This window comes from Natator depressus, chromosome 5, assembly GCF_965152275.1.
Source record: "Natator depressus isolate rNatDep1 chromosome 5, rNatDep2.hap1, whole genome shotgun sequence".
In the NCBI taxonomy this organism is placed as follows: domain Eukaryota; kingdom Metazoa; phylum Chordata; order Testudines; family Cheloniidae; genus Natator; species Natator depressus.
Genome location: NC_134238.1, coordinates 67,770,709 through 67,797,711, shown reverse-complemented (window position 1 = coordinate 67,797,711; position 27,003 = coordinate 67,770,709). Strand labels below are relative to the sequence as shown.

Below are 27,003 nucleotides of genomic sequence, written 5' to 3'. Positions count from 1 at the left end.
AAAAATCCTATCTGGGTTGCAAAAAGCGGGACAATGTAACACCCCATTGTCAATACTACTTACTGATGAAGAGCCCAGCATGGATTTTGGAGATCGTATCATTCCAGCTATGGAGTGACGAATAGTATCAAACCTGGACACCTTATCCTTCTTATCCTAGGTTGGGGGGGAAAAAAAGAATATCAGCAACAAAAATAAACTATACAACACCAATTTCTGAGTATATATAATCTGATGTACTTTTTCTGTTTTGGTTAAATATAAACAGATATAAACTAGCATAGCTACACAAACTTCAGAGTTATGCCAATTTACGTCAGCTGAGGATCTAGCCCACATTTTATAATATTAAATACAGAAGTTTTGAGTAATTATTTAAAAATAAAATTACTGTCAACCATGTAACAGATCTGAAATTCTGTAATAGTACAGTCAGGTCTCACCTATTTCTTTAGCTGCCCTAGAGTACGTAATTTTTAATGGGACAATTTTTTAAAAAAAAGAGTAGAACACCAAACTCTGCAAGTAGCTTTTTTGTATGTATCTCACTCAATTTTTACCTCCACTGTCCTTCCTTTATTAACCTTTCCTGCTCTGTATACCACTGAGTGCAGCCTGAGATGCACACAGAACAAAGGTGTGGAATATACACCAAAAATGGGAAGAAAAAGTGAGACAAATGCGGGAGAGGGATGTGGGAAATGGGTGGAGTGTGTCCATCCAGTACACTGAATGAAGTATGAGTCCTGTAGAAAAGTGGCTCTCAACCTTTCCAGACTACTGTACCCCTTTCAGGAGTCTTATTTGTCTTGCGTACCTCAAGTTTCACCTCACTTAAAAATTACTTGCTTACAAAATCAGACATAAAAACACAAGTGTCACAGCACACTATTGCTGAAAAATTGCTGACTCTCATTTTTACCATATAATTATAAAATAAATCAACTGGAATATAAATATTGTACTTACATTTCATAATATATAGAGCAGTATAAACAAGTCATTGTCTGTATGAAATTTTAGTTTTTTTATGTAGCCCGTTGTAAAACAAAGCAAATATCTAAATGAGTTGTTGCACACCCTGGAAGACCTCTGTGTACCCCCTGCTGTAGAACAAGTAATATGCTGTAATGTAACTAAAGACCTTATGATAATGCATATGCAGAAGGGGACCCAATTAAGGTAACATGGACTGTTTTAAGCTGGCATTTCCTAACTTCTGAGTGCTTGACTTTTCAATTTTAATATTTTTTTAAGGTAGGAAACATCATACAAAAAACCCAAGTCTTTTAAAAGAAAACTGAAAAAAAAGAAATTCCATCATATAGAACCATACTAATCAGCACCTCATCAGAGTCTGAATCTAGGAACTTTAAATCTCAACACAGAGCTCCATCACTTGAGCTAAAGGAGTAAATGATAGCAGAAGCATGGATGGAGATTTGGGGAGGGGGGCATAGAAGGGCATTGTACCCCCCAAAACTGTTTATCAGATATTTTCAAACTGTGGGGTGTGCCCACCGAGGGGGGTGCAGAAGAACAGGTGCCAGGTGGCTTGGGCCAGCCCGACACAGCGAGGCTCGGGGAGGGAGCGCCATCTCCACCCCTAACTCACTCATTAACTACACTGTAATTTAAGTATCACTAACAATCAGTAAATCCAGAAGTTAGGCCTATACTACTTATTAATAATAGTAAGTTCCATGACCTCCCCAAATATAGAAGTGAAACTACACCTATGAGCAGAAGTAGGCTATTATTGTCTCTATCAACCAATCACTAGAGAGGGATGTGATGCACACTTTACTGGCAGCATACACAACTATTTGCTCGACAACAGTGAAACATCAAGATCATAGGCGGAAGGTAAAAATATCGTTTGGAGGGGCTGGGTCCGGCTCTATCCCGGCCCAGCGTGGAGGGGAGATCCGAGGGAGGGAGGGTTTGGAGAGCAAGACAGTCCCACATTAACCCCGGATAGCAATGGCTCCTGTCTCACAGAGGTTGCAGACTGAGCCTGCCTGTCCCCACACAGACCCCGAGCAGTGGCAGCTCCTGTCCAGGATTTGAAGAATAAGTCTGCCCAGCTCTGCACTCATTTCAAGCAGCAGCGGCTCTGCTCCTGTCCTCTGGGTCTGGGCCAGTGAGGTTGGAGGGTGAACCTGCCCAGCCCCACACTCACTCTGGCTCCATCCTGCCCCACAGTGCTGGGTCTGAGGGTTGGAGAGTGAGCCCAGGCAGTGGTGGCTCCATTCTGTCCCTTGGTGCTTCCCTGGGCCCAGCATCCCACTCTGGCCTCTTGCCACTAGGAAGAGGCTCAAAGAGCTCACCACAGCATGTGGCACATGCCAAGGCTTTGGCTTTGCATGCAAAGGCAAGTGTGCGCACCAAGGAATGGGGGCAGCTCAGCAACTGCTGAGCTAGCAGGTAGATAAATTTGATGGGGGGTAGAGGTCTGAGCCCCCTGTACAACTTAGCCCTAGCCACTCAGCAACTATAATTAGGAGTCAGGACCCTTGCGTTCTGTTACTGATTCTGGTGTTGATAGGGGTCTAGTAGTTACAGAAAGAGCAACCAAGTACACAGATTTTGCACATTTATTATGAAGGGCTGCGCAGTTGTGGATGCCACTTATGTCTGACATGTTAGAGGACTGGCTTCGGATTCTTGTGCAGACTTTCAGTTACCCTGTCTGTTAAATGGATGGAGTGATACTGATTGCCTCCGAAGTTTAGGCCTTGCTCAATAAGCAATAATTTAAAGTGCACAAAAATCTGAATTCTCGTCAGTGCAAGAGCTGGGACTAGAATTCATGGTCCGTCCTTGGCTCCTTCCATAAGCCAGAATGGCAACTGCACTTGTTCTGTTTGGAGCTCAATCTCTGTTGGGCCAAGGAGAATACTCAGTGCAGATGGACTATTCACCAAGCCAATAAAAAGTTTTAACAGATTACATGCTAATAGAAAAGTTTAGATGTTTAAAACCTGGCTAAATCTGAGTGGACTTTCAAGAGGCCCGCAAAAGCGCTTCTCGATTCCCAGAACTATTGTCAAATTTCAAATTCTTGCACCACAGAGCAGAGGCACTACAGTGCTTCAAAGATTTTTCCTTATCTACACTCTGGGAAATAACTAAGCTGGTCTGATTAATCTTTTCTTTCTTATTATATTGAATTTTTTGGTTCTTCCCCAAAAACAGGGAGAACCAAAAGGACAAAACAACAAAAAAGTAAAGGCAAGGGAAAGAGTGGAAAAAAGAAAGAGAAAGGAAATAGAGCCACACCTCAGTTTCTGTCAGTCAGGAATTAATCAAAGGTTTCCACAAACTTAGATCAAATCTTTTCAAATTTGTCTGAAGTTCCTCTTCCCTTAAACATTACCCTTCTCTTTAGCTGCTAGGTCAGCCAAGTCACTGAACCAAGTTTCTATCCCGGAGGCAGTTTGCTCTTCCATCTAAGCAATATGAATCATTTGGCTATTGCTGAATTCTTCTCAAATAATTTAATTTAAGACAGAAAGCAAACATGGAAAATTTCAGCCCAAACCATTAAAATTTGGCAAAGTTACAACCAACTAATAAAAGAGGCTTATAAACAAAAGTGTGAGGCAACCCTAATTTCAGCACTGCTTAGCATCCCCACACGATGTCAGTAATACCCCCAAATTTGTCATGGTCCATCTTTTCTCCCTGACCCCTTAAACAGGGATGATAGGTTGGGCTGGTAGAAGAATACGTGGGACTCTGGTGAGGATTCTTTGGAGGAATTTTAATTAAATTGTATTATACCAATGTATTGGATCTTGAAGTAACAGGTCTATTAGGGTTTTTTGAAATTGTCTCAGAGATTTGGAACTGTAGAAGTTAAAAATTGAAATAACTGAACAAACACAAACAGTTATGCAACTTCAGCTTTTGCTGAAAGAGTTTTCTAAATGGTCAACAAAATGTAAAACCGATAAGTAAGGCTAAGATTCTGTCATGGGTATTTTTAGTAAAAGTCAGGAACAGGTTGCAGTCAATCAACAAAAATTCACGGACGCCCATGACCTATCTATGACTTTTACTAAAAATACCCTGGGGAGGAGGAGGCCAAACAAATAGTGTTGCTGGGGTTTGAAGCAGCTCCAGCACCACCACTGCTTGTGCAGAAAAGGCTGACCACAGCTGCTCCAGGCACAGGGGGATGACCCAACCCCAGCTGGTACTCTGGCAGGTTAGGAACTGCTGCCAGTTCTGTTCCAGCTGCCCCAGGACTCACCACCAAGAAAGCTGTTCCGGTCGCTGCCCCCCGGTGGCCCCAGGGCTGACTGCCTGTCAGCTGTTCCCGTGGCCACCCGCCTGGCCACTGTTCAGTCAGCCCTGGGACTGGCCGACAGTCAGCTATTCCGGGGGCAGCTGCTCCAGTAGCCCTGGGGCTGAGCTGCTCCAGCCCTGTCCCAGACACAGTCATGGAGGTCCTGGAAAGTCACCAAATCCATGACCTCCATGACAGAGTTTTATCCTTACCAATATGTAAATATTATCTACAGTGTATACCCACCATGGAAACTAAGGTACTACTGTAATTCAGCCAGTAAGCAATGCCTATTCTATTTGCTAGTTAAAATAAACAGTTATTCTTTTAACAACATTCTGCGACGTGTCCACAGTTTGCATTATAGCTGCATAAAAGCAGAATATCACCAAAAAGAAGAGGTGAAAGTTAAATAATCATGAGAATAATCATGAGGCAGATGGGGAACTTATAAAACAATGTAACTAACAGTTGTTCACCATGTTCCCAGTTACTCACAAATAAAACATTTCATTCCTTTTACCAGTCTCAAGTATACACAATACTGCACGTCATTTTAAGTTACAATCTGATAATACAACAGGCTGCCCTGAGTCCCTGGCAGGTCAATTCTATACCAATGGATTAAATGGCTTCTTTAAAAAAATGCTCACTGCATTACCATGGACACAGTACCTAATTTTGCTTCCATGCTTACCAGGGCTCGGAATGATCAGCTCATTTCAAGCACCTTAGGTAATGACACGATAAAGGGTCTTCTTCTGATAAACGAGTCATGGGGATTAGCAGTAGCTAAATGACTGCTTCTCATATCACAGAGGGGAAAAAACTGCAGAGAACAATGTGTACATTCTGATAAGTTTCCCACAAATAAATTCAAATAAAGCCTTAATTCTACACTTACAGCAGATTTTCTAAAGACAACAACTAGAAAAGCCCTGGCAACATTAAGCTACAAGTAAGGTTCTATCTTTCACTAATGGCTTTCTCTTTGTTCTAAACTCTTTTTGCCAGGGGACCCGAATGAGGCTGATCTTATTTCCATAGGGGTATTAAATACACCAGATTCAGTGCAAACAGATGATGACACGTAAAAGTCAAAATGGGAGCAGAGGATCTCTGCCTAATGCACAGCAGTCAGTGACTATGCCATCTGGACTTCAGAACCTGACATCACCATAGAACCTACATAACAAACACAAAGAAACAATGCATTTCAGAGTATGAAACTCCTATTAGAAAAGACAGATATCAAAATGTAAACTTAAAACAGATAATTTGTTCACATTTGATAAACTGGAGAGGGTTCAGAGAAGAGCTACAAGAATGAATAAAGGATAAGAAAACATGCTTTATAGTGATGGATTCAAAGAGATCAATCTACTGAGTTTAACAAAGAGAAGATTAAGGGATGACTTGATTACAGTTTGCATGTATCTACATGTGCAACAAATATTTAATAATGGACTATTCAATCAAGCAGGAAAAATTATAACATGATCCAATGACTGGAACTTGAAGCTATACAAGTTTAGACTGCTAATAAGGTGTATATCTTTAACGGTGAAGATAATCAACCATTGGAACAATTCACCAAGGGTCAGGATTCACTCTCCATCACAGACCATTTTTAGATCACGATCGGATGTTTTTGCTCTAGGAATTATTTTGGGCAAGTTCTATGGCCTCTGTTATATAGTAAATCAGACTAGATCAGTAGACCTCTGCACGGATACAAAATTTAACAGATATTCCGGAGCTGCAGGGCTCTACCAGGAACAGCGGTGGTGAAAGCAGCAGCATGTCGGGCCACTGCTCACAGGAGCCAGCGCCCAGCCCAGGCAGCTCCTCCGGAGTGACTGTGCGACCCCCAGCCTTGTCCACTGGGCAGGCACAAGGCTCACCGGTGGCTGTCCCTGGTGAGGCTAGTGTGTGAAAGCAGCTCGCACACTCCCAGACAGGAGTCCCTTCCACACCACAGTGCGTGTCTCCTGTCTGGCAGCGTGCAAGCCACCTGCACACACTAGCATCACCAGCGAGCCTGTTGCCTGCCTTTCCAGCCAAACTTTCCATCCATTCCTTTCAATATAAGTCAATATGTTGACTTCTTCAGATTTCTGATATAGTCTAAACTGGAAACAAGGTTTTGAGGCTGTGCTGTGACTTTTCCATCCGCCTGAAACCTACTTTCAGAACTGCAGAAATTCTTAATAATGTACATTGGATTAAAGTTTGCTAGAGGAAGGTCTGTGCAGAATAGGAACTCCATACCTTTATTTCGATAAGACTTTTTCCCTCCTCGTAATGTAAGATATTGTGGTTTTCCAACTAACCTAAGAGGTGCTTGTTTTAGAGATAAATTTCTAATTAAAGTAGCATTAGCCTCACTGCTCTCAACTCCTGCAAGTTTATGCTACTGGAGCTTTCTGCCCCAGGGACAATCTTCCACAAAGGTGGATTAAGGAACTGACAGTGTTATGGTGCCTCCATAGAAAACATGGAGTTCTGACACGGTTTCCGATTGTATAAACCTCAGCCAGACTCCTCCCTCCAGTTTTCTTTGCTTCCTCATCTCAAAAGCATGGAAGTTTCGCCTCAGCTCTCTCACTTTTACTTTCCTTATGCCTCTCTCCTGCCTGAAGACACAAAGAGGAGAGGAAAAGCAAGGAAAAGGCCTGAGAAGAGAACATAAAAGTTATGGTCTCTCTTCCCCGGAGGATCCTGCACATTCTTCTAGCAGTTTGTGGCTCTCTGGGCTAGTGAGATGTACAAAGATATGCTTCTGCATTTTATTGTACCCTTTTCTGTATTTTGCTGTTGTGAGTATAGAGCCTTTATGTGTTTTCTTTGTTTTGTTTTTTATCTTCTTCTTTTTCACACTGGTTCTCAGTCATGGCTGTGACTCTCCCGCACACTTTCTCAAACTGGTCCAGGATAGAAAAAAATTGTTATTTTTCTGATTGCTCTATGTGGTCAGATTCTGTAGGCTCTCCTTCCTAGTGATAAAGCTGGAGGAAGAAGGGGATCTGGAGGATTTGATTGACTTCTTTTTGTGCTTCCTTTTTTAAAAATGGTTTCTTGTTCACAGCTTCATTTTGAACCAACACCATATGCACGAGTTTTACCCCATACATGAAGCCAACAGCTATTCGAGCACTAACTATTTGTTTGAACTGGGAAGAACTGGGAAGATCATCAACATCCAGCTCTGTTTGCTCTGTTTGATAGTGAGATATGATGACAAAATTTGAAAGAAAAAAATTGCATTTGATTGATGAATTCTTTTGTATTCCCAGGCAACAGCTTGGAGAAATGAAAGTAGGAGAAAATAAAATGAAAACTAAAAACAAAGCTTCAAAGAAATACAGTCTTCCATACCAGCATAGGCCAAGAACGTAACCCCTCAGTAATCAATAAACTGTCATTCTTAACAAAAATACCAAGATAAACACACCCCATAGGCTAGAGGTATGGTCAGTGATGAGCTGTCAAAATCTTAACAGGTTCCCTCCTCACCCTACGAGAGGGTCGTTGCCCACCCCCGCCCCCCGACACTCCTGCCCCATCCAACCTGCCGCGTTCCTTGACACCACACCCCCCCCCCCGGACTCCTGCCCCATCAACCCCCCTCCCCTGTCTGCCCCCACAACCGGGCAGGAGGGTCTCGTGGGCCACTGTAGTGGGTGTCCACCCCACCCTAAGAGCCAGAGGGACCTGTCGAGGACTGAGGTGGGGAGTCCCAGCGGTGCTAACCTGGGGCAGTTCCCAGGAAGCATCCAGCAGGTCCCTCTGGCTCTTAGGGGCTGGGTAGTGTAGCTAGGGGGGGAGCAGGGGGAATGGCCGCCCCCCCATTGATCATGTCAAAAGTGGTGCCTTAGGCGCTGGAGCACCCACAGGGAAAATTTGGTGGGTGCAGAGCACTCACCGGCAGCACCCCGCCCGCACCCGGCCCCAGCTCACCTCACCTCCGCTCCGCCCCTGAACGCACTGCCCTGCTCTGCTTCTCCGTGTCCCCCACCCCCGCCTCCCGCGAATCAGCTGTTCGGTGGGAAGCCAGGGAGGGCTGAGAAGGAGGCGGTGGCTTCCCACTCAGACCAAGGGTGGCGGAGGTGATCTGGGGTGGGGAGCAGTTCCCCTGTGTGCCCCCCACCCCAGGTTACCTGCTGCGGCGCGGGCGGCCCTCCTCGCGCCCCCCCGCCCCAGCTCACCTCCGCCTCCCTGGGCCTGAGTGTGAAACCGCTGCCTACTTCTCAGCCCGCCCCGGCTTCCCACGCGAACATCTAGGTGTGCACAAGTGATAACGTGCTAGCAGAGCCAAAGCTGTAGTTGTGGCTATGAAGTAGCTCTCCTGTAACTCTTTGGCCTGTGGAGTGGGGGTGCTAGGAAAAAAAAGCTACCTCCTTCATCAAACAAGGGATTATAATGTCATTTATCTGGAGCTAAATCCTGAAGATCTTTTGCAGTTGTTATATTCAGGCAAACTCCCACACACTTTAGCAAAAGTTCTGTCTGAATAAAACAAAAATGAGAAAGATTTCAGAGTTTAACCCTTCAGTGACTTTTTTTCTAGTGCCCATCACCATAACAATTGTATAGAAAATTACAACATTTTAGTTAGACTATCAAAGGAAATTTTTTCAAATTAAGAGCATTGTCAGCCAAATGTCACCTTTGACTTTGAAATTATCAAAAATTTGAGACCAACCCCCCTAAATTTGTTTGATCTTTTTAGATTTAAGGCGGTAATAGCAACTTTTAAAGGTGATCTGCCAAAGATTTTTTTTAAATTGTGTTTTGCCTTGTTTTGTTTCTTATTATATATAATATATATAAAAAATTCAAGGGTAGGTTTTTTTTAAATTAAATGAGCATTACCTGAGACTAGATAATGTCAAGTCTGATCTTCTCTGATTTTATTGGAAAACTTCTCAAAGGGAGAGGGTATTTGTGAGCTATCACCTCTTAACTAAACGAAGACACCCTGGCCAACATCCTTGGCCTCCTTCTGCTGCTTTACAGTACTCAGGAAGCATAAAGCAGCCAGAAAGCTGCCTTAAGTGGGGTACTGGGGATTCACCTTGGAATTCACTAAGAAATCCCTGCTTGACATAAACCTGGCATAGTCAACTCAATGTCACTTGCTCCCATCGTCCCTCCTGCCTCCAGACACACACACGCACGCAAAGGGGTGTTTCCAATGAGGGTAGAAGCAATTTAAATCAATGCAATCTAAAGAACTGATTTAAATCAGGTTGAGGCTTTGTAAAACTAATTTGAAATTTGTGCTACTGCAAATTCAGATTAAAATTTACAATGATACACTTTAAATTATTAATGATATTTTCTTAAATGCCACTGAATTTACCTGAATTTTATGAAACTACTATAGGCAAAACACAAAATATTTAGGTGTTTTTGAATATCCCACTCTTAGGTGCCTAAATAAGCCCTTATTTTGGCATCTAAGAGTGGGATATTCAAAAACACCTAAATAACTTAGTAGAACAAGTCCCGCTGACTTCAGACTGCCAACTCTGATGACATCTCTATCGCTGAAAGCATTTCAAGCTGTCAGTGTGTCAAAGCTTAATATGTTGAAAGGTGGTTTTGGTTACAAATATAACACAAGCTGTTTGCATACCACTTTTATCTTGAGTTTGTAATGTCATCACAGTAAAGACACTAATGAGGCCCCAGACTTGTCTTTTTCAGCCCAGGTGAACATTTTAAGTATGGAATTTCTTTTTAGATCAATCTCTATGTAAAAAACAAATTCTATTAGCAATTAAGAAAATAAAGAGACAAGTTATAAAGCATCCAGTTTAGCAACTTAAAACTAAAAATTGGAAAGAAAGAACTAAACACATAAAAAATCTTATTTAATTTAAAAAAATTTTTTTTAATCATTTAAATAGAATACTGAAAATATATATACTTAAGGTCGGTCTATATTGCAAAAGACAAACCAGAAAAAAACCTTTAAAAACCCCAACCCTGCAGTAGCGAGTCTTTGATGGGATCCCCGGATACAGCCTGGAACTCACTGTGCTTCTTTAACTCTCTAGCCTGGGTTGTCTCACACAAACATATTATAATCATATCACAGTAGTGAATCTGGGGGTTCCAGTGCACTCCTGTGAGATACAGAGTGTCGCAGAGTCTCAGAGCCAAAGTAAACTGACTCAGGCTAGCACTATGAAGCTAAAAATAGCAGTGTAAATGTTTCCACTTGGGCTGGAGCCTGGGCTGTGAAACCCATCTAGGGGGGTGGGTCTTAAAGCATGGTTCCAGCCTGAGCCGGAACATCTACCCTGCTACTTGAATTTAAAGTAGTGGAGAAAGCAAGCGAAACGGATGAATTCAAAAAGAAAATGCAAGAGGTTGTTCTTATGTTCTCACTACTCTGACTTCCCACACAGCACTACATCAAATTTAAGGTCTCACGCCTTATATTCAAATCACTCAACGATGTGGTCCCAGAATACCTAAAAGATCGCTGTAGCATTTAATTTCAGAAAGGGGAATTACACAAAAATGAGAAGGTTAGTTAAACAGAAATTAAAGGTTAATTGCCAAAAGTGAAATCTCTGCAAGCTGCGTGGAAACTTTTTAAAGACATCATAATAGAGGCTCAACAACCAGTGGGGCCACTGGATGATCGCGGTGCAAAAGGAGCACTCAAGGACGATAAGGCCATTGCGGAGAAACTAAATGAATTCTTTGCATCTGTCTTCACAGCTGAGGATGTGAGGGAGATTCCCAAACCTGAGCCATTCTTTTTAGGTGACAGTTCTGAGAAACTGTCCCAGATTGAGGTATCACTACAGGAGGTTTTGGAACAAATTGATAAATTAAACAGTAATAAGTCAACAGGACCCGATGGTATTCACCCAAGAGTTCTGAAGGAACTCAAATGTGAAATTGCAGAACTATTAACTGTAGTCTGTAACCTATCATTTAAATCAGCTTCTGTACCAGATGACTGGAGGATAGCTAATGTGACGCCAATTTTTAAATAGGGCTCCAGAGGTGATCCTGGTAATTACAGGCCTGCAAGCCTGACTTCAGTATTGGGCAAACTGGTTGAAACTATAATAAAGAACAATATTGTCAGATATATAGATTAACATAATTTGTTAAGAAAGAGTCAACATGGTTTTAGTAAAGGTAAATCATGCCTCACCAATCTACTAGATTTCTTTGAGGGGGTCAACAAGCATGTGGACCAAGGGGATCCAGTGGATACAGTGTACTTAGATTTTCAGAAAGCCTTTGACGAGGTCCCTCACCAAAGGCTCTTAACCAAAGTAAGCTGCCACGAGATAAAAGGGAAGATGCTCTCATGGATTGGTAACTGGCTAAAAGACAGGAAACCAAGGGCAGGTATAATGGTCAGTTTCCAGAATGGATAGAGGTGAATAGTGGTGTCCCCAAGGGTCTGTTCTGAGACCAGTCCTATTCAACATATTCATAAATGATCTAGAAAAGGGGGTAAACAGCGAGGTGGCAAAATTGGCAGATGATACAAAATTACTAAAGATAGTTAAGTCTCAGGCAGACTGTGAAGAGCTACAAAAAGATCTCTCAAAACTGGGTGACTGGGCAAGAAAATGGCAGATGAAATTTAATGTTGATAAATGCAAAGTAATGCACATTGGAAAGCATAATCCCAACTATACATATAAAATGATGGGGTCTAAATTAGTTGTTACCACTCAAGAAAGAGATCTTGGAGTCATTGTGGATAGTTCTCTGAAAAAATATCCACTCCATGTGCAGCGGCAGTCAAAAAAGCAAACAGAATATTGGGAATCATTAAGAAATGGATAGATAATAACACAGAAAATATCACGTTGCCTCTATATAAATCTATGGTACGCCCACATCTTGAATACTCTGTGCAGATGTTGTCACCCCATCTCAAAAAAGATATATTGGAATCGGAAAAGGTTCAGAAAAGGGAAACAAAAATGATTAGGGGTATGGAATGGCTTCCATATGAGGAGAGATTAATAAGACTGAAACTTTTCAGCTTGGAAAAGAGACAGCTCGGGGAGATAGGACTGAGGTCTATAAAATCATGACTGGTGTAGAGAAATTAGATAAGGAAATGTTGTTTACTATTTGTCATAACACAAGAACTAGAGGTCACCAAATGAAATTAATAGCCAGCAGGTTTAAAACAAATAAAAGGAAGTATTTCTTCACACAATGCACACTCAACCTGTGGAACTCTTTGCCAGAGGATGTTGTAAAGGCCAAGACCATAACAGGGTTCAAAAAAGAACTAGATTAATGAATGGAGGATAGGTCCATCAATGGCTATTAGCCAGGATGGGCAGGAATGGTGTCCCTAGTCTCTGTTTGCCAGAAGCTGGGAATGAGCAACAGGGGATGGATCACTTGATTACCTGTTCTGTTCATTCCCTCTGAGGCACCTGGCACTGGCCACTGTCGGAAGACAGGATACTGGGCTAGATGGACCTTTGGTCTGACCCAGTAGGGCCATTCGTATGTTCTTCTGTTAAATACCTAAGACCAGAAGGTTTCTTTGCATTATTTTTATTTTAGCGGGGAGGTTGTTTAAAAAGAAGATTTTACAAAACTAAAATGAATTATAAAAGAATTATGAAAACATTTCTAATTTCAGTGAAAATCTCTTATTTATATATTCCTCTCCAGTACTGAAAGTGGAAGTATAACCAGCAGTGTACAAGTTACAACAGACTTATTGTAAATTTTTTTTACAAGAACAGACCAGACTGGGACAGTAGAGAGATGCAACAACACGCATGTAAGGTCCCACAGTTACAATCAAACCCACTGGCACAGTTGTCATTTTAAGTACTGAAGCCTTCATTTTGGGGGAATATTTTTTAGATGAGATAGATATATATATGTTGACTTTGTAATTTTTCCTTTGCCAAAGTGTACAAAACTAGTAATGAAATTCCTGGTAATGTATAGTAAGAAATGGGTTACTTGCCATACATAAATACCATATCATCTTAGTGATATTCTGAGAATGCTCCTTTTTATTTGGCTCCATCTCTTTAGAACAATAGATAATCAAAATGAATCTACAGTAGAACATGGCTTCCATTTACCACCCCTTTGACACACTGCACTTGATTTCCTAATCACAGCACAGCAGTCTTACCTCAGATCGTGAGGTGGGCACCTAACTAGGAGCGAATATTTCTACAACCCCTATATTAATGAACACATACTTGAGTCATCCTATTAAATTCAGTAGGACTGTTTGTGTGAGTATGTACTATGGAATGTCAGTGAAAGCTGAAGAATCTAGCCTCATTTAACTTCTTAAAAATCAAATAAAAATAAAAGTTGACCCCTAAACTCCTCAAATGCTTTACTGTATCCAGACTGTACTGTTTATGCTACTCTCAGACTGTTTAATTTATTATTATTAACAGTGTCTGTAGAACCTTCTAGTAATAAAATGCAAAATCATAAATTATATAAAACTGACCATAGTGTGCAACATTACAGAAGCACAGTACAATTTCCAAAAATATCAGCAACTATGATGTCATTTTGTCAGAAGGAAAAAAAAAAAAAAGACAAAAACTAAACCAAACTAAGATGTCTTGCGCCAAGCTCTGAAGTTTGCTACACTCAAGTCCTGGCAGACCAGCAAGTATAATGAATTCAAAAGCTAAGGAATTCATGAGTTAAATCCCCAACCTCGATCAGCAAGTGACTCCCAACTGATCTTAACCGCTATAAATGGTTATAGTGCAAGTCTATGCATTCTACTATATATCTTTATACTCTGGAAGAAGTAGTTACCTTGTGCAGTAACGATGGTTCTTTGAGACGTGTTCCTCCATGGGTGTGCCACTGTAAATGTGTTTGCATCCCTGCGCTGCTGATCTAAGAATTTTGGTAGCAGCGTCCGTTTGTCCCACGCATGCATTAGCCCCCTTCTCGTGCTCTGCCACAAGGCTAACCAACGCTGTGTAAGCAAACCCTCCTAAGTTCCTTCTCTACTGCAGAGTTATGATGAGAACTTGGAAGTAGAAGGAGGAAGGGTGAGCCATGGAGCACCCATAGGGACACACATCTTGAAGAACCATCGTTATTGCTCAAGGTGAGTAACTTCTTCTAGTAGCATCCCTATGGGGCTCTACTGTAGGTGACTCCTGAGCAGTATCCCTCACTAGAGGCTGGGGCTTCGGAGTTGAGTCTATTATGGATGATGGTACCGTGGCGCTGAATCTAGCATCTGCAGCAGAGTCCCCGAGGATGGCATAGTGTTCTGCAAAGGTATGTGCCAATGCCCAGGTAGCTGCTTTGCAGTTTTCTAATATAGGCATACTCTTGGAGAAGGCGAAGGATGAGGAAACTAATCCCGTAGAATGTGTGTGGACTGCAGATGGAGGTGCTAAATTGTGAATCTGGTAACAGAGTTTGAAACTGTTCAAGACCCATTTAGAGAGTCTTTGAGCTGAAATTGCTGTGCCTTTGGACCTGTCTGTGATGAAGAGGAAGTGTCTCGGAGATATTCTAAAAACTCTTGTTCTGTCCAAATAAAAGGCCACGGCTCTCCTTACATCAAGCATATGAAGGATGGCTTCCCTATTATCCTGGTGAGGCTTAGGATAAAAGGTTGGAAGGTGATTGAGTTGGTTCACGTGAAATGCAGAAGTCACCGTGAAGTGAACTTTGGATGTCATTTAAGCGTGACTTTGTCAGGGAAGAATACTGTTAACAGGGAATGTGCCATCAGGGCTGCTATCTCCCCTGTCCTTCTTGCGGAGGTAACGGTGAATTTCAGGAATGCTGTCTTCATGGAAAGGTGAATTAAAGAACAAGTGGCCATGGGTTCAAAGGGCTGTCTAGTCAGTCCTTTTAAACACTAGACTGAGGTCTTACTGTGGGGTAGGAAGCTTGGATTGGGAAAAGAGGTTTGCTATGCCTTTAAGGAACCTCTTTATAGTTTGTTGGGAAAAGTACCCTGCTACCTGCTGGTGGAAGGTCATTATTGCTGTTAAGTGTGCTTTTAACAAGCTAATAGAGTGTCCCATAAGAATGGCCATACTGGGTCAGACCAAAGGTCCATCTAGTCCAGTATCCTGTCTTCCGACAGTGACCGATGCCAGGTGACCCAGAGGGAATGAACAGAACAGATAATCAAGGGAGCCATTCCATTGCCCATTCCCAGTTTCTGGCAAACAGAGGCTAGAGATACCATCCCTGCCCAGCCTAGCTAATAGCCATTCATGGACCTATCCTCCATGAACTTTCTAGTTCTTTTTTGAACGCTGTTATAGTCTTGGCCTTTACAACATCTTCTGGCAAAGAGTTCCACAGCTTGACTGTGCATTGTGTGATGAAATTCTTCCTTTTGTTGGTTTTAAACCTGCTGCCTATTAATTTCATTTGGTGACCCCTAGGTCCGTCACGACCTTTTGTGTGTACCCTGATCATCGCCAGGAAGTGAGCACACTTGTGTTAGAAGGAGTAAACAACACTTCCTTATTTACTTTCTCCACACCAGCCGTAATTTTATAGACCTCTATCTATACCCCCACTTAGTCGTCTCTTTTCCAAGCTGAAAAGTCTCAGTCTTATTAATCTCTCCTCATATGGAAGCCATTCCATACCCCTAATCATTTTTGTTGCCCTTTTCCGAATCTTTTCCAATTCCAATAGATCTTTTTTGAGATGGGGTGACATCATCTCCACAGAGTATTCAAAATGTGGGCATACCATGGATTTATATAGAGGCAACATGATATTTTCTGTGTTATCATCTAACCCTTTCTTAAGGATTCCCAATGAGTCCTGATTTGTTGAGATTCAATAGATAGTCTAGGACTATGGGTAGAGTGGCTGTATCTGGGGTGACCCTTTTGGATTGGCACCAAGATCCAGAACTTGTTCCACTTGTGTAAGTAAGTACGACGGGGTAATCACTTTCCTACTGTGTAATAACACTTCCTGTACCTCTTCAGAGCATGATGTTTCTGTGTGCTGGAACTATGAAGGAGCCAGGCTTTGAGCTGTTGTATCCACAGGTTGAGATGGAAAGTGTATCTCTCGTTCTGCGAGAGGAGGTAAGGAGTGATTGGAAGGAGTCATCAGGGGACGTAGCGCCAGTTGTGACAGATAAGGCTACCACATCTGTGTGGGCCAGGTGAGAGCGATCAGTATCATGTTCGCTTTTTCTTTTTTTACTTTCAACAGGACTTTCAGCAACAGAGGGAATGGGGGAAAAGGCATAAAGAAAGCTCTTATTCCATGAGAGGAGGAGGAGTCTCTCCCAAGGGATGCTGGCTGATGCCCGCTCTGGAGCACTACCGTGGACATTTCTTGTTCTGGTAAATAGTGAACAAGTCTATTATGGGTGTCCCCCATCACTGGAATACGTTGCAGCGTACCACTGAGTCTCTCCCCCATTTGTGGTCGTGTGAGAATCTGCAGCTGAGACTGTCCACTGAAATTGTAACATTGTGGGAAATGCACCTGTTTCATAGCTTTAGCGCTTCCATACAAAGGGAGGGCAACCTGACACCACCTTGATGGTTTATGTAATACATGCAGGCTATACTGTTTGTCATGACCTTTTGTGTGTACCTCTGATCATCGCCAGGAAGTGAGCACACATGTTCCTGACTGCTCTGAGTTCAAGTAGATTGATCTGAAGATATGTCTTGGATGGAAACTATTTGCCCTGTACTGTGAGATCATTGAGATATGTGCCACATCCTCTAAGGGATGTGTCAGTGGTAAGGAGCAGTGATGGGAGAGGTTGAGCAATAGGGATTTCCATCCAGATGTTTGCTGGGTCTTTCCACCAATTCAAGGATTGTTTGATTTTGGTGGGCATCAATAGCAGTTTGGCTTTGTTCGGTCTGTAAATCAAACTGAACCATGATTGGAGGCATCTCATGTGAAGTCTGACATGAGGTATCGCAGATGTGTCACAGCTGGTGCCCCAGAAGCTGAAGGCAATGTCTGGCTGATATTTGGGGGCTGGACTGCACTGTCTCCATAAGAATGGAGACTGAGGAATATGTGATGTGGGAGGAGCACTCTCGCTTAGACAGAGTTCAGGTCTGCTCCTATATATTCTAGTCTCTGTACTGGTATTAATGGCAATATTTGTGCATTGATTTGCAAGCCCAGATTCTTGAGTAGATCCAAAGTTGTCTGGGTAACTCGCTGGGCTTCGGCAAAGAAACATGCCCTGAGGAGGCAATCGTCCAGGTAAAGGTAAATCATAATGTCCTGGGACTGTAAGTGGGCCACCATCACCAACAGGACCTTAGAGGGAGTACTCTGCACTGATAGTGGTCTTGGCTTAGTGTGAATCTGAGGTATCATTGGTGACTCAGTATGAGCAAAAAGTGGAAGTAAGCATCTTGAAGGTTGAGGGCATAAGAACCAGTCTCCCTTTCTAACGCTGGGATAATCATCGCCAATGTGACCATACCGAACTTCTGACCCTTGACAAATTTGTTGAGCACTCCGAGGTCTAGCATGGGTCTCCAATGTCCCTTTTTCTTGGGCATCAGATAGTAGCGAGAGTAAAAGGCTTTGCTTCTTAGATGTATGGACACTGGCTCTATGGCTCCTATGCTGAGGAGATGGTCTACCTCTTGTCATAGAAAGCTCTCGTGAGAAGGGTACCTGAAGAGGGACGAGAAGGGCACGGGGCGAGGGGGAGGGGTCGGAGGTTACTCATTCCCAAGTGTTGCGGAATGGGTGAGATAGCCTCCATAGGGATGAGAGAGGTTTTCCAGCATCAGACAGCATTGAGGAGAGTGGTCTGCAGGCATCTCAACCAACCTATCAAAACTGTCATTTTGAGGTGAATGGTTGTTGAGAGCCAACGTATGTTGAGAGCCCGGTGGTTTGTTTGGGGAACCTGGACTGCTTTCTCTGGGGCTCATACAATCTTTGAGATGAATACTGTGACGAATGGGGTATGAATGAATGCTGAAGACTATATTTTCTCTTCTGCCCAGGCATGTAGATTCCGAGCGATTGAAGACGAGCCCTGGAGTGTTTGAAAGCGTGGAAGAAAGTGTCTGTTTTCTCCATGAACAGTGTTGTGCCTTCAAAAAGACGGTCCTCCACAGTAGTTTACACCTCTTTGGGAAAACCAGCTAAGTGCAGCCAAGGTGCTCCTCTCATCACTACGGCAGTAGAGATGGAATATGCTGCCATGCCAGCTGCATCGAGTACGGACTGGAGTGATGTCTTTGCCACCAGTTGGCCTTCATTAATGATGGTTTTAAATTGTTCCTTGTGCAAATCTGGGAATTGCTCAATAAAGGAATAGAGTTTTGAGTAGTTTAAGCAATCTTATTTTACCATTAAGGCATGACAGTTCGCAATAGGAAACTGAAGAGTAGCTGATGAATATGTTTTGGTCCCAAAAAGATCTAAGCACTTCCAGCCCCAGTCATAGGGGGTGGATTTGAGATGTTGTTGGCAGCCTCTTGAGTTCACCGTGTCCACAATGATAGAATTGGGAGGTGGATGGGAAAAGAGAAATTCTGTCTCTTTTGCTGGCATACAATAATTCCTGTTGGCCTGTTTGCATGTTGGTGGACCGATGCAGGAGTCTGCCATATGAGTTTGGCAGGGTCCAAGAGGGCCTTGTTAAAAGGGAGGGCTACTCTGGATGAGATAGAAGAATGTAAAATGTCCACTAGTTTGTGGTGTGACTCCGTCAACTCCTGTAGTGGTATCTGCAGTGCCTTGCCATCAGCTGGGCCTCTCCTGAAAAAGCTTAAAGTCATCTGCCAATGATGGTGGAGAGGCCATCCACATCTTGTCTGGTGATGACTTCCTCCTCCACTCCATCCTCTTGTTCCTCTCAGTTATTCAGGGGGGTTAGATGCCTCGACATGGGCCGAGGGACGTACCAGCAGCTGCTTTCCACAGCCCCATTGGCCTGGAGCAGCGAACTGTGGCCAGTGGAAACCGCGATAGGCCGAACCTGCGGACGCAAGAGGTAAACAAACTGGCCCGGCCCGCCAGGGGCTTTCCCTGAACAAGCGGCGTCCCAAGTTTGGGAAACACTGCTTTAAAGCACAGCGCAGAATAAGGAGCAGTGCTCTAGGGATAGCACTAGAAGCGATTCTGCCTCAGGAAGGCATGTGTCTCTGTACTCTATAACACGTAAGGCGAGTGTATCTGCTGCCGTTCATTAATAGAATGCAGCCTGTTCCCTCTGCAGGTTGGTGTGGAAAGCAGGGTAGGTACCCCCTCCACCTCTTTTGGGCACCATGCATCTGTGGAGGAGTAAGGATGTACTCCCTGTACTCCTGAGTATAAAGACTGCAACCATGCATGGTCCTTATATGGGCTAGTGACTGCTGTGGAACTGATATATTCATTATTATATGAATACTGATTTGTAATAATAACTGTACCATTGCAACAGTTTTTCAGGGGCTCACAAATAATGCGATAATGAGGTTTTACAAATGCATGGGGTTTTTTAATAACGTGTGATATAAGTGCCTTTTAAGACATAAGTGTCGTAAAATAACATGATTCAGTTAATTTTTTTTTAGAAAACTATTTACAGGTATCATTAAACCACCAACACATTCAATATACAGTAGAATACCAGTAGTGAAATTTTTGTCATATAAGCAGTGAAACAAGTATGCTCTAAAACTTTTTTTAAAAATAAATCATTTTGATACTTTTGCAATCTCTATGCCTCCAAGCTACTTAGAATACGACTGTGTGACCTGAGATTTTAGCACCTCAACTTTCAAAAGCAACAAGGTTATTTAAAATTATTCTATATGGATAACTGGTAACTGTACCCCGCTTCAAAATGCACGTTGAAAGATACTGCAAATTCTTTATCACAGTAAAACAGAAGACTGATGGAATTAACCTTGATCAGCTTTAATAAGACAGGGAAGAAAATATGGTCTTAAACAGTGTAGCTTTCACATTAACCATATTAAAGGATAAAGTGGCACTTTCAGAAACTGAGACAGAGATATACAATCTAAGTAGATAAATGGAAATAGCCAAATGGATTTTAAACAGACAGTACAAGTTAGAATTTTACACTTCCATCTGGTTTTAACAAGTCTGTCAGTTTATTAGCAAAATCAATGTGTGCATTAATGTAAGATATGGTAATTTCATGAAAGCTGCAACATGCAATTCCCTTAACAAGAGATCTGAGCCAGACTTAAACGAGGAACCTGTGTGGGATGCCTGTCTGTAATTACTTAAATCGACAGTTAACAAAAATTCCACTATTCCTGAATCTGTATGATTAGATTTTAAAAAAGTATTTTAGAGCAAATATTTGGGGAACAGAAATTCAATAATTATATACTATTGCAAATTAAATACTTGTCTAAATAGCAAATCTTTCCAAACATATGCAATTAACATGCAGTAAAAAAATGATCATGTATGTAGGCATACTGCACATAGGTGGTTTCCACCTTGCTTTGAACAGAATCTACATACCTAAATTTAGTTCTACTTGCATCCCATATTGGGCTTGGCTTTACATATAAGTCAAATAAAAAGTGTCAGCCTAAGATTTCTCTCCACATGTATCTGTTCATGGAGTTATGTAGAGTTTCACCTTTGCTAGACCCAAGTTCCCTCTGGCCAGAGAGAAAACTCATCTCCCCTCTATCCAAGGTAAAGTTAACAAGCTGTACTTGCACAGTGAGTCAAAATGAATCTGTCAGCATCTCCCTGCAGAATTTCAACACTGGCTATACCTGGGTGGGTCAAGAGACAAACCCTTCCATCCTGCTATATTTATTATACCCAAATTATTATTTCTGGTTCATCTGGGATAGTGCTAGAGAAAAACTTTGTATAAAACAAATGAATGTGGGAAAGACAGGCTGACTTGGGTCACAATGCTACCACATAATGGTACTGGTAAATCATCTAAAAGTACAAATACTAAAAACTGCAAAACAAGCTGCCCTCCAATTTTTATTTGTATAAATTTGGCAGCATCAGCATTAGACATGGGATTAGCAATAGAAACATTTAAGATGTACAAACACTGCTTAAAACTAACATAGCTCCATCAGGTAAAGTGATCTTGGCAGTATGTAAATAAATCACTAAGCAGGGAAGTTAGAGACTGTTCACCATTTTATCCTGAGGGAATCAACAAGTCCTGGCAGATTGCGTAAGTACTCAGATAAGCAAAAGTCCCCTCCATCATATTGTTCTCCTTAAAAGTAAGCAGTACGGTAAGTAACTCATACAGACTGCTGATCAGAGGAGCTACAAGCTGAAGGAGTTTCAGTGGCACTCGCACAAGGACCCAACTGATGACAATAAAAAAGGGCATGAACAGACATCAAAAATAGGCAGAGACAGAAGGCTCACTCTAAGAAGGAATCAAGCGAAGCAGACAGTGTCCCCCCAGGATAAAAGACATGCAGACACCAAAGCAGAGAAGATTGGGGAATACTAAGGGTGGCATAAAAGGCAAACTTACAGGACAGATTGAGTTCCAAGATTGGAAACCAGAATGTATGAAAGTAAGGACACACAATGCCACAAATCCCACTGTATGCAGCTTGTAGTCCTACATTAACCAAACCTCCTTTCTGTGGAGTTTACAAGCATCACAGGAGCCAAGTCTTTTTCTACCCTCAAGAGGGCTAGTCCTTGATATCTAAACACCAGTAAAACCATGTGGCTCCACCAGAGGAGAGCTGAAGCATGAAGAAGAGACCTTCACCCTCTCTGGTGAGCTGGTCATCCATGGCCCCATTATGAGGCATAGTTTTACACACAACCAATCCACAACTTTTGCCTGGTGACATCAGAATGGTCCTTCCAGTACCTACTAGGAAAGCAAAGAAACTGCAGCTTCATAATTCACAACTGTGCTCTCAATAACTGCGCATATACACCTGTGTGCTGCATTGTGCACCTCCTTGGTTGGTACTTACGGATGGGAAAAGAGTGCCAACAAATAGAGAATAAGCTAGTAGTCACCTGGGAAACAACACAGTATAAATCATGTCAGATTGAGAAAGTGTTCTAATTATCTTTTTTTTTTTTTAAATATACAGGTGTATCATGCAAGTTGTCTAAAGGCTGCAGTGTCATACACAAGTCAGCAAGAGAGACTGCACTACTGCAGAAAAAGGTGCACCTCATAATGCTGTGGCTGGTTCTTGTCATGATAACTGTAATATCACTCTTAGGACATGTCTACACTGCAATCTGAAGTCGACCTACGTTAGGTCAATTTATAGCCACTGCAGTAATTACTGCAACGGCTGATGTCCACATTACCCTCCTTCTGTCGGTGGTGCGCATCCTTACCAGGAGCTCCGCACAGCTCCCTGTCGGGAGCCCAGCTATCCTCCAGGCTTCTTGCCTCCCTGCGCTCAGCCAGGAGTGGGGGGAGGCAGCTGCTCAGGGCTTCTCATCTTCGGCAGGGAGATCCAAGCCTGGAGTCCAGTCGGCTGCCATGCTCCCGTCAGGGAACCAGGACCCTGGGGATGAGAAACAGGGCTCCCAGTGGGGAGCAGGGAGCCCAGGCGACAGCCCAAGCTGGGAGCCTGGGTGTCAGCCTGGCTTGGAGCAGAAACCCAGTAGTAGCCCAGCTGGGGAGCCGGGAGCTGGCTTTCTTGCTAGAACCATTAGATTGACAAAACAGCCAACAGACAATGTACACAGTGTCTACACAGACACTGAGTCACCCTAACTACACCAACATAAGCCCTACGCCTCTCATGGGTGTAGTAGGGCACTTACATTCATCGGAGCAAGTTTGTAATGTAGACGCTGACATAGATCGACATAAGCTGCCTTATGGCAACCTAGCACTGCAATGTAGACCAAGCCTTAGTGATGTATTTTACCACATTTTAAACAGCAAAGGTATAATCTTGAAGGGAGTTAGTATGGAGACTGTTAGCATGACTTTACTTCTATTTTTCTGTAGATTCATCGTTTAAGACCAGATGGGACCATCCGTGCAGGGCAGACTAGATGGTACTTGCTATCCCTCTCAGGAGCTGAATAACATCTGTTTAACTAAAGCATAACTCGTGTTTTCAGGAAGATATACCTAGCCAGAAGGCATCCAGTAGACATCAAGAGACAGAGAATCCACCAGTTCCCTTGAGAGTTTTTTGAAATGGTTAAATACCTTATTGAAAAACTGCACCTTATTTCTAATCTGAATTTGTCTGGCTTCAGCTTCCAACTATTTGTTCTTGGTATACCTTTCTCTGCTAGACTAGAGAGCCCTTTAATATCTAGTATATCGCCTCATGGAGATGCTTATGCACTAAACAAGTCGCCTCTCAATCTTCTTTTTGATAAGCACAACATATTGAGCTCTTTAAAGCTCATGTTGTAAGGTATTTTCTCCTCTAATCATTTTTGTGGTTCTCTTCTGCACCCTCTCCAGTTTTTCTATATCCTTTTTAAACTGTGCACATTATAGCTTTTCCACTTGGCTCAAACTGTAAGATTACATGTAGTACCACACCCCTTAAACAAAGGGTAAGCTGCAAGCAGGAAATGTGATGAGGTGTCCTTCCCTCACAAGGCATGAACAGGTTAAAAATGACCAATTAATCTTATAGGCAGCAATTGGAGGAGAGCCAGCGAAAGATAAAGTCTAACGGAAGATAAAGAACTGCTGGGCAGGGGCAGGGGCAGGCTGGGCTTGTATAAAGCCAGGAAGTTGAGAGCACAAGCGGGCTGCAGGGGGGAGCTTTGCAGTCACTAGATGAAAGAAAGGAAGCTAGCTATGGACAAGGAGACGTTCTATGGGGAGAGTAAACTCTAGATCCTGCCCTGGACTATAGAGTCTGGAAAGAAGCCAGAGGTGCTTTAAGTATTTGGACTGTGAATATATTATTGGAAGATCCAGGAGGAAACTGATGGTAAGATGCCGGCAAAGCCATGCCATGAGGGGTTGTGCTCTGGGTAGCACTCTGCCACAGAGTGATTGGCTTCACATGGATTTCCTGAGATTGGGAAGCTACCAAGTTTGTGATATATCTAACACGATAAAATATACTGAATAAAATGGCATTATGCAGCAATAATAGGATTCTTTCATAGTGCCACTGATGACAGTATTGAACCTAAGTGCTATACTGTGATACAGTAGGGCCAGAGGGCAGCAGGAGAGTGATCGATGGGAGGTATAAGCCCCAGGATGATCAGAGCCTTATTCCCTGTGGACTGAGAGGTTACTACAGGTTAATAAGAGCACCTGGAGCCAATTAAGGCCCCATCTGAAACTTAATAAAAACTCCTGCTTCAGTCAGACAAGAGAGAGGAAGGAGTTTGGAGGCGTAGTGGTGTTGACCAGAGAATCAGAGTATCGGGGAAGGGATACCCTGCCCAAGCAGAACAGAGGGACTCCTCCAGTACAGAAGACAGAGAGAGAAACCCTGCCCAAGGGGAAAGAAAGTAAGAAGTCTGTGAAGCTGAAGGGGCTGAGACCGAAGTACAGGGTGGATCACGGACCCTTTCCCGCTCCCCTGCTCTTCCCCTTCAGGGCACTAGCAGGGCCCAAAAATAGGGGCAAGGATGAGACACTAACCCACCACACCAACGAAAAGCACAGGACGCACCACAAAAGCCTTGGCCATTTGCCACACTACTAAAGCACGGCAATTCCATCTCACTATTGTGGAAGCTTCCTTGTTCACTTTAGCACAATTTGCTATTGCTGGTAAATACTATTTATAAGAGAAGGGCAAGGGTTTAGTGTGCTTTTGAACTAAATTTAATATTACCTTCATAACTGAAGGGAGCATAGAACTTCTGCTAAAACTGTCTATTTTACTTCATATTTGACCTAAGGAATAACAATATTGCTGTGGGTTGGGTTAAATCTTTTTTTATAGGTAGGGTGTAACAGCCACCTTTCATTCAGATTAAATGTATAGCAATGGCTGAAACAATAGCAGCAGCACACAAAACACTAGTTCATGGAAAAACTTGGGTAGAAGCTGAAATATGTGGTCCAACTGGCTTCAAATGCAAGGGCTGCAGCTTTGATTGGTGGAACTGGTTCCGTCTATGTGCACGCGGGAGAGACAGAAGTAGATAGAAAACACAGCAGAGAAGAGGTGGGGGAAAAGGGGGGAAAGAGAAAGCCAAGCAGACACAGCCTGGAAGCACAATGTATAGCCCTGGGAGAAGCCCAGAGAGAGGGGCTTACGGTTGGGTTGCTGGCTAAAAGGGGCTTGAATCTGTGAGCAAGGATACTGTCTCCATTGTTTGATTCGTCCTGTGTTCAGGGAACTAAACTTTGGACATTCATTGTACATAAACAAAATTACTTCAAAGAAAATATCTGACACACACCAATTTCTCCTCCTAACTGTAACAACCTGATCCGTACAGTAGTCCCAAAGGTTTCTCTCATTTGATGCCAATGCCGACAACCTGTGCAACAATAATCACACCTCAACAGCACCAAGCTCATTCAATTTTTCTCCCTGTGGCTCTTAACTAACCTACACGGCAACTACTTGAGCACTGACTTACAATTTTATTTGCTTTGCTAACATTTACTAGAGTATCAACTAACAAGTTTCTGCTCATTATTGGTCCCTACAAATAAGGTATCTTTACAGGTGTACAGGAAGAACAGAAAATACAAAATAGACAAATATAGTGGGTGAAACTGATGACCTTTTTGGCAAAAATTCATGACTTTTTTCACCACTTTGTTTCATATTATTGTGGACTACTCCATGTTTAGATTTTTTTTTTTTTTAACACAAATTTCAGGGTACTGAAAAACATTCACAATCATTCTTGACTGATTAGTAGAGTTGGCACCACTTGACTACTGGATGCAGTACACTTCCTCTGAATTAAATCTTGGCTAAGAGGTTTAAGTGTAGCTGGTAGTTGCCTGCTAAGTGTGTGGACTGAGCTCCGAATCGCATAGCTCTTTGATCCACACTTTGTCCTTGATGGTAACATCATGGGCCTATACTCCCACTAAGTGAACCATCATATTTCCTGGAAAAATATCTTTATTTTTGCAAAGTCCTTTATTAAAAGTTGCTATCTGGCAATGCTAGATTTTGAGGCAGCCAATTTTTTCTTGGCTGCTCCCTACCGAACAGTCTTTCTAAATTATACAAATCTACCTTCTGGCAACCACACAGTGAAAATCCCTTGCCTTCTGGGATTCAGGGCTTTGGAAAAATAAAGGCAAAACAATGTCTTGCTTCCAACAAAATTTTGTATTCATTTTCAGAATGAACTTGTATCTAATAAACAGAATAATCCAGTCCCTATGAATTGGAAAGTTATTCACTTAAAAAAACCAACAGATAAATGCTCAAACACCACTTTGAAAATAAAGCAAAAAAGAAAAGACTTTTGATCATTAGTTGAAAGAAAGAAAGAAACTGTTCTAAACACCACTTTTATAAGAGCTTAAAGAATAAAATTTTATTTCTAGGGTCTGATACTCTGGATTTTTCTCTTCGGAATAGAGTACCTGTCATTTTCAGAAACTTCAGGTCACCATGTATCATACTAGTGACATATTTTGTTATTTTTCTTAGATTGTCCCAATGACTGCTTCTCAAATAAAATGTATGTTCCTTCCAAGGCTTTGTCTGGTCACTTCTGAAACCTTTTCTAGAATGGTCTTTCTGACTCACACTCAGACTTGACAGCAGGCTTTAAAGGTGGTCTTCTACCCTGCTTGT

At 42.5% G+C, this 27,003-nt stretch overlaps 1 protein-coding gene across 4 annotated transcripts in view; it reads right to left on the bottom strand.

The window, feature by feature from the left end:
• The window catches only part of FER (FER tyrosine kinase), a 412,213-nt gene that overhangs the window by 246,495 nt on the left and 138,715 nt on the right, over positions 1-27,003 (bottom strand). For all 4 annotated transcript variants that reach the window (XM_074952926.1, XM_074952925.1, XM_074952927.1 and 1 more), the window contains one exon: positions 64-156. In XM_074952926.1, the coding sequence (XP_074809027.1) occupies positions 64-156 (93 nt within the window). The remainder of the gene's footprint in view (positions 1-63; positions 157-27,003) is intronic.